Source organism: Oncorhynchus nerka, unplaced genomic scaffold (assembly GCF_034236695.1).
Source record: "Oncorhynchus nerka isolate Pitt River unplaced genomic scaffold, Oner_Uvic_2.0 unplaced_scaffold_1339, whole genome shotgun sequence".
NCBI classification, from domain to species: domain Eukaryota; kingdom Metazoa; phylum Chordata; class Actinopteri; order Salmoniformes; family Salmonidae; genus Oncorhynchus; species Oncorhynchus nerka.
Genome location: NW_027040009.1, coordinates 20,450 through 30,000, shown reverse-complemented (window position 1 = coordinate 30,000; position 9,551 = coordinate 20,450). Strand labels below are relative to the sequence as shown.

At 42.7% G+C, this 9,551-nt stretch overlaps 1 protein-coding gene across 1 annotated transcript in view; it reads left to right on the top strand.

Annotated features, from left to right (window-relative positions):
• The window catches only part of LOC135568913 (inositol 1,4,5-trisphosphate receptor-interacting protein-like 2), a 14,750-nt gene extending 6,156 nt beyond the window's left edge, over nucleotides 1–8,594 (top strand). The window contains 1 exon segment of the mRNA XM_065015701.1: nucleotides 7,896–8,594. Within this exon segment, the coding sequence (XP_064871773.1) occupies nucleotides 7,896–8,276 (381 nt within the window). The 3' untranslated portion in view covers nucleotides 8,277–8,594.
• The last annotated feature ends 957 nt before the right edge of the window (nucleotides 8,595–9,551 follow it).

Genomic DNA, 9,551 nt, shown 5'->3' with positions numbered 1-9,551 from the left:
TACTACAGGTTACACCATACTACCTTACACCCTAAATAGGTACTACAGGTTACACCCTACCTTTAATAGGTACTACAGGTTACACCCTACCTTTAATAGGTACTACAGGTTACACCCTACCTTTAATAGGTACTACAGGTTACACCCTACCTTTAATAGGTACTACAGGTTACACACCATACCTTTAATAGGTACTACAGGTTACACCCTTTACTACAGGTTACACCATTTAGGTACTACAGGTTACACCCTGCACAGGTTACACCTCATACCTTTAATAGGTATTTACACCCTACCTTTAATAGGTACACAGGTTACACCCTACCTTTAATAGGTACTACAGGTTACACCCTACCTTTAATAGGTACTACAGGTTACACCATAATAGGTACTACAGGTTACACCCTACCTTTAATAGGTTACAGGTTACACCCTACCTTTAATAGGTACTACAGGTTACACCATACCTTTAATAGGTACTACAGGTTACACCCTACCTTTAATAGGTACTACAGGTTACACCCTACCTTTAATAGGTACTACAGGTTACACCATACCTTTAATAGGTACTACAGGTTACACCCTACCTTTAATAGGTACTACAGGTTACACCATACCTTTAATAGGTACTACAGGTTACACCATACCTTTAATAGGTACTACAGGTTACACCCCTACCTTTAATAGGTACTACAGGTTACACCCTACCTTTAATAGGTACTACAGGTTACACCATACCTTAATAGGTACTACAGGTTACACCCTACCTTTAATAGGTACTACAGGTTACACCCTACCTTTAATAGGTACTACAGGTTACACCATACCTTTTAATAGGTACTACAGGTTACCACCATTACTACAGGTTACACCATACCTTTAATAGGTACTACAGGTTACACCCTACCTTTAATAGGTACTACAGGTTACACCATACCTTTAATAGGTACTACAGGTTAATAGGTACTACAGGTTACACCCCTACCTTTAATAGGTACTACAGGTTACACCCTACCTTAATAGGTACTACAGGTTACACCCTACCTTTAATAGGTACTACAGGTTACACCCTACCTTTAGGTATAGGTACTACAGGTTACACCCTACCTTTAATAGGTACTACAGGTTACACCATACCTTTAATAGGTACTACAGGTTACACCTACCTACTACTTTAATAGGTACTACAGGTTACACCCTACCTTTAATAGGTACTACAGGTTACACCATACCTTTAATAGGTACCAGGTTACACCCCTAATAGGTACTACAGGTTACACCCTACCTTTAGGTATAGGTACTACAGGTTACAGGTTACCACACCCTACCTTTAATAGGTACCTTTAATAGGTACTACAGGTTACACCCTACCTTTAATAGGTACTACAGGTTACACCATACCTTTAATAGGTACTACAGGTTACACCATACCTTTAATAGATACTACAGGTTACACCCCTACCTTTAATAGGTACTACAGGTTACACCCATACCTTTAATAGGTACTACAGGTTACACCCTACCTTTAATAGGTACTACAGGTTACACCCTACCTTTAATAGGTACTACAGGTTACACCCTACCTTTAATAGGTACTACAGGTTACACCATACCTTTAATACCACCTTTTAATAGGTACTACAGGTTACACCCTACCTTTAATAGGTACTACAGGTTACACCCTACCTTTAATAGGTACTACAGGTTACACCATGCCTTTAATAGGTACTACAGGTTACACCCTACCTTTAATAGGTACTACAGGTTACACCATACCTTTAATAGGTACTACAGGTTACACCCTACCTTTAATAGGTACTACAGGTTACACCCTACCTTACACCATACCTTTATAGGTACCAGGTTACACCCTACCTTTAATAGGTACTACAGGTTACACACCATACCTTTAATAGGTACTACAGGTTACACCCCTACCTTTAATAGGTACTACAGGTTACACCCTACCTTTAATAGGTACTACAGGTTACACCATACCTTTAATAGGTACTACAGGTTACACCCTACCTTTAATAGGTACTACAGGTTACACCCTACCTTTAATAGGTACTACAGGTTACACCATACCTTTAATAGGTACTACAGGTTACACCATACCTTTAATAGGTACCAGGTTACACCATACCTTTAATAGGTACTACAGGTTACACCATACCTTTAATAGGTACTACAGGTTACACCCTACCTTTAATAGGTACTACAGGTTACACCCTACCTTTAATAGGGTTACTACAGGTTACACCATGGTACTACAGGTTACACCCTACCTTTAATAGGTACCAGGTTTAATAGGTACTACAGGTTACACCATACCTTTAATAGGTACTACAGGTTACACCATACCTTTAATAGGTACTACAGGTTACACCATACCTTTAATAGGTACTACAGGTTACACCCTACCTTTAATAGGTTACACCATACCTTAATAGGTACTACAGGTTACACCATACCTACCTTTAAATAGGTACTACAGGTTACACCCTACCTTTAATAGGTACTACAGGTTACACCATACCTTTAATAGGTACTACAGGTACTACACCCTACCTTTAATAGGTACTACAGGTTACACCCTACCTTTAATAGGTACTACAGGTTACACCCTACCTTTAATAGGTACTACAGGTTACACCATACCTTTAATAGGTACTACAGGTTACACCCTACCTTTAATAGGTACTACAGGTTACACCCTACCTTTAATAGGTACTACAGGTTACACCATACCTTTAATAGGTACTACAGGTTACACCCTACCTTTAATAGGTACTACAGGTTACACCATACCTTTAATAGGTACTACAGGTTACACCCTACCTTTAATAGGTACTACAGGTTACACCATACCTTTAATAGACTTACACACCCTACCTTTAATAGGTACTACAGGTTACACCCTACCTTTAATAGGTACTACAGGTTACACCCTACCTTTAATAGGTACTACAGGTTACACCATACCTTTAATAGGTATTACAGGTTACACCATACCTTTAATAGGTACTACAGGTTACACCCTACCTTTAATAGGTACTACAGGTTACACCATACCTTTAATAGGTACTACAGGTTACACCATACCTTTAATAGGTACTACAGGTTACACCCTACCTTTAATAGGTACTACAGGTTACACCATACCTTTAATAGGTATAGGTTACAGGTTACACCCTACCTTTAATAGGTACTACAGGTTACACCCTCATACCTTTAATAGGTACTACAGGTTACACCATACCTTTAATAGGTACTACAGGTTACACCCTACCTTTAATAGGTACTACAGGTTACACCCTTTAATAGGTACCTTTAAATAGGTACTACAGGTTACACCCTACCTTTAATAGGTACACCATACAGGTTACACCACTACCTTTAATAGGTACTACAGGTTACACCATACCTTTAATAGGTACTACAGGTTACACCATGCCTTTAATAGGTACTAGGTTACACCCTACCTTTAATAGGTACTACAGGTTACACCATACCTTTAATAGGTACTACAGGTTACACCCTACCTTTAATAGGTACTACAGGTTACACCCTGCCAGGTTTACCTTTAATAGGTACTACAGGTTACACCCTTTACCTTTAATAGGTACTACAGGTTACACCATACCTTTAATAGGTACTACAGGTTACACCATACCTTTAATAGTTACTACAGGTTACACCCTACCTTTAATAGGTACTACAGGTTACACCATACCTTTAATAGGTACTACAGGTTACACCCTACCTTTAATAGGTACTACAGGTTACACCCTACCTTTAATAGGTACTACAGGTTACACCCTACCTTTATATAGGTACTACAGGTTACACCCTACCTTTAATAGGTACTACAGGTTACACCCTACCTTTAATAGGTACTAGGTTACACCCTACCTTTAATAGGTACTACAGGTTACACCATACCTTTAATAGGTACTACAGGTTACACCCTACCTTTAATAGGTACTACAGGTTACACCCTACCTTTAATAGGTACTACTACAGGTTACACACCTTTAATAGGTACTACAGGTTACACCCTACCTTTAATAGGTACTACAGGTTACACCCTACCTTTAATAGGTACTACAGGTTACACCCTACCTTTAATAGGTACTACAGGTTACACCATACCTTTAATAGGTACTACAGGTTACACCCTACCTTTAATAGGTACTACAGGTTACACCCTACCTTTAATAGGTACTACAGGTTACACCCTACCTTTAATAGGTACTACAGGTTACACCCTACCTTTAATAGGTACTACAGGTTACACCCTACCTTTAATAGGTACTACAGGTTACACCCTACCTTTAATAGGTACTACAGGTTACACCCTACCTTTAATAGGTACTACAGGTTACACCATACCTTTAATAGGTACTACAGGTACTACAGGTTACACCATACCTTTAATAGGTACTACAGGTTACACCATACCTTTAATAGGTACTACAGGTTACACCATACCTTTAATAGGTACTACTTACATACCTTTAATAGGTACTAGGTTACACCCTACCTTTAATAGGTTACAGGTTACCCCCTACCTTTAATAGGTACTACAGGTTACACCCTACCTTTAATAGGTACTACAGGTTACACCCTACCTTTAATAGGTACTACAGGTTACACCCTACCTTTAATAGGTACTACAGGTTACACCCTACCTTTAATAGGTACTACAGGTTACACCATACCTTTAATAGGTACTACAGGTTACACCCTACCTTTAATAGGTACTACAGGTTACACCCTACCTTTAATAGGTACTACAGGTTACACCCTACCTTTAGGTACTAGGTTACACCCTACCTTTAATAGGTACTACAGGTTACACCATACCTTTAATAGGTACTACAGGTTACACCCTACCTTTAATAGGTACTACAGGTTACACCCCTACCTTTAATAGGTACTACAGGTTACACCCTACCTTTAATAGGTACTACAGGTTACACCCTACCTTTAATAGGTACTACAGGTTACACCATACCTTTAATAGGTACTACAGGTTACACCCTACCTTTAATAGGTACTAGGTTACTACACACCCTACCTTTAATAGGTACTACAGGTTACACCCTACCTTTAATAGGTACTACAGGTTACACCCTACCTTTAATAGGTACTACAGGTTACACCCTACCTTTAATAGGTACTACAGGTTACACCCTACCTTTAATAGGTACTACAGGTTACACCCTACCTTTAATAGGTACTACAGGTTACACCCTACCTTTAATAGGTACTACAGGTTACACCCTACCTTTAATAGGTACTACAGGTTACACCCTACCTTTAATAGGTACTACAGGTTACACCCTACCTTTAATAGGTACTACAGGTTACACACCTTTAATAGGTACTACAGGTTACACCCTACCTTTAATAGGTACTACAGGTTACACCCTACCTACCTTTAATAGGTACTACAGGTTACACCCTACCTTTAATAGGTACTACAGGTTACACCCTACCTTTAATAGGTACTACAGGTTACACCCTACCTTTAATAGATACTACAGGTTACACCCTACCTTTAATAGGTACTACAGGTTACACCCTACCTTTAATAGATACTTGTATTTTCTTCTCTTACTGCTTTATTTACATGTTATTTTTGCTGAATATTTTTAAATAGATGCTCCACTGTTAGAGAGTAGAGCTTGTTGGTAAGTATTTCAGTGTACTGTGTACACTGCTCAGTAGTGTATTTTGTAACCAGATAATTTAGAGAGCTGTAATTTGTATTTTTAATATACAAAATACTTCTCTGTACCATTTATTATTTATATCACCATTATATGTCCCCCTTTCACTCTGCATTGGTATCAGAAGTCTGATGACACTGTGGTGTGATAAGACTGTCTGCTATATTACCAAAATGTACATGTGAAAATTAACACTCGCAAAACATGCTGGGTATTATTCTAATGAGCTCTGCCTCGAAACAAGGCCAACTATAATAACCAGTCTGTTTTTTATTTTTACATGTTACTCTTATCCAGAGTGAAATTTTTCAAATTCATTTATTTAACCTTTTATTTAACTAGGCAAGTCAGTTAAGAACACATTTTTATTTACAATGACGGCCTACCCTGGCCAAACCCTAACCTGGATGACACTGGGTCAATTGTGCGCCGCCCTATGGGACTCCCAATCACGGCCGGTAATGATACAGCCTGGAATGGAACCAGGGTCTGTAGTGAAGCCTTTAGCACTGAGACAGTAGGGCCTTAGTCCACGGCACCACTCGGGACCAGTCAGGGTATTAAAACTAAGGAGCACTGAGACAGTAGGGCCTTAGTCCACTGCACCACTCGGGACCAGTCAGGGTATTAAAACTAAGGAGCACTGAGACGCAGGGCCTTAGTCCACTGCACCACTCGGGACCAGTCAGGGTATTAAAACTAAGGAGCACTGAGACGCAGGGCCTTAGTCCACTGCACCACTCGGGACCAGTCAGGGTATTAAAACTAAGGAGCACTGAGACGTCAGGGTATTAAAACTAGGGCCTTAGTCCACCACTGGACCAGTCAGGGTATTAAAACTAAGGAGCACTGAGACAGTAGGGCCTTAGTCCACTGCACCACTCGGGACCAGTCAGGGTATTAAACTAAGGAACACTGAGACGGTTGGGCCTTAGTCCACTGCACCACTCGGGACCAGTCAGGGTATTAAACTAAGGAACACTGAGACGGTAGGGCCTTAGTTCACTGCACCACTCGGGACCAGTCAGGGTATTAAACTAAGGAGCACTGAGACAGTAGGGCCTTAGTCCACTGCACCACTCGGGACCAGTCAGGGTAGTAGGGCCTTAAACCACTACCAGTCAGGGTAGGAGCACAGAGACGGTTGGGCCTTAGTTCACTGCACCACTCAGGACCAGTCAGGGTATTAAACTAAGGAGCACTGAGACGGTTGGGCCTTAGTTCACTGCACCACTCGGGACCAGTCAGGGTATTAAACTAAGGAGCACTGAGACGGTAGGGCCTTAGTCCACTGCACCACTCGGGACCAGTCAGGGTATTAAACTAAGGAGCACTGAGACGGTAGGGCCTTAGTCCACTGCACCACTCGGGACCAGTCAGGGTATTAAACTAAGGAGCACTGAGACGGTAGGGCCTTAGTCCACTGCACCACTCGGGACCAGTCAGGGTATTAAACTAAGGAGCACTGAGACGGTAGGGCCTTAGTCCACTGCACCACTCGGGACCAGTCAGGGTATTAAACTAAGGAGCACTGAGACGGTAGGGCCTTAGTCCACTGCACCACTCGGGACCCGTCAGGGTATTAAACTAAGGAGCACTGAGACGGTAGGGCCTTAGTCCACTGCACCACTCGGGACCAGTCAGGGTATTAAACTAAGGAGCACTGAGACGGTTGGGCCTTAGTCCACTGCACCACTCGGGACCAGTCAGGGTATTAAACTAAGGAGCACTGAGGGCCTTAGTCCACTGCACCACTCGGGACCCGTCAGGGTATTAAACTAAGGAGCACTGAGGGCCTTAGTCCACTGCACCACTCGGGACCCGTCAGGGTATTAAACTAAGGAGCACTGAGGGCCTTAGTTCACTGCATACTTTGCAAACATATTTTTGTAATTTATTTTGATACATTAGTCTTTAGGGTATTTTGCAATTGTAATTTGTAATGATAATTTGTCATTGTAATTTGTCATTTTTGCCCATCCCTTCACATGACAGTAAACTTTGATTTGATTGGAGGCCTGTTATCCATCCTGATTTATTGTCCTCTATAGGGCTGATCTGCTCTGTCATATGTACAGGTATGTTTGGAACCATTTGTAAATAGGTTACTAAGGTTTTTTGCATCTTACTGCCCGTCTACTTGTCTTTCTGTTTCAGGCCTGGGAGGATCGCCACCTGGTGGCCAGGATGGAGGAGCTGGTCCGCAGCCTGAGGGAGAGCCTCCAGAACCGGGCTCTGAATCACCTCTTCTTGGGGAGCGACAGCAGCTCCATCTTACCTGACTCTGTGGCTCTACCTAAGTTGGTCAAGGAGGCGGTGGGAGCTCCAGTGGAGGGTCCAGGGGGATGTTTGGGGGGTTCGACGGGGAACCTCTGGGCAGGTGTGGACCCAGCCTCGTTGGACCTAGTGTCTGGCCGGTTGGCGTATGCCTGGAGCCATCTCCACCGGCTGATCAGGTTGGGCCGACCCCAGAGGAGTAGCTTGGGGCTGGGCAGGACAGGCAACATAAACTGCCAGCATCTGCAACCTGGAGAATAACACACTTAACGGAGGTTCACAGCTAATATCCTCCAAAAACGAGTCAAACAGACAGATACATAGACAGACGGGATGGATAAAACACCAGGCTACTTGCACATCCAATGGTTGTACAGGAGCTACTGGTCTAGAATAAAATGAAAGCCTATAACAGTGATGGGACGATCTCTGAGTCATCCCTCTTAACCAGTCACGAATGGAAATCATAGGGAATGTGTGAATTTTGTAATTTATGAATTTGTAATTTATGAATTTGTAATGAATACATGTGTAATTCTTCCCTGGTACCTAATGAATGAGGTTTCATTCAAAACCAGAGTGATTGTATGTCTGCTTCTGTCTGTGTCCCTATTGGCACCCTATTCTGTATTTAGTGCACGACTTTCCCATAGAACTCTGGTCCAAAGGAGTGCACTAGGCAATAGGGTGCCTTTTGGGATGCAGTCTGTGTTCTGTGCTGTATGTATTATCAGACAGTGTAACGGCAGGGTACACTCCCAGTTTAGAGACAGACTGTGAGACGGCAGGGTACACTCCCAGTTTAGAGACAGACTGTGAGACGGCAGGGTACACTCCCAGTTCAGAGACAGACAGTGTAATAGGCAGGGTACACTCCCAGTTTAGAGCCAGACTGTGAGACGGCAGGGTACACTCCCAGTTCAGAGACAGACTGTGAGATGGCAGGGTACACTCCCAGTTCAGAGACAGACTGTGTAATAGACAGGGTACACTCCCAGTTCAGAGACAGACTGTGTAATAGGCAGGGTACACTCCCAGTTCAGAGACAGACAGTGTAATAGACAGGGTACACTCCCAGTTCAGAGACAGACAGTGTAATAGACAGGGTACACTCCCAGTTCAGAGACAGACAGTGTAACAGACAGGGTACACTCCCAGTTCAGAGACAGACTGTGAGACGGCAGGGTACACTCCCAGTTCAGAGACAGACTGTGTAATAGACAGGGTACACTCCCAGTTCAGAGACAGACTGTGTAATAGGCAGGGTACACTCCCAGTTCAGAGACAGACTGTGTAATAGACAGGGTACACTCCCAGTTCAGAGACAGACTGTGTAATAGACAGGGTACACTCCCAGTTCAGAGACAGACTGTGTAATAGGCAGGGTACACTCCCAGTTTAGAGACAGACTGTGAGACGGCAGGGTACACTCCCAGTTCAGAGACAGACTGTGTAATAGACAGGGTACACTCCCAGTTCAGAGACAGACTGTGTAATAGGCAGGGTACACTCCCAGTTCAGAGACAGACAGTGTAA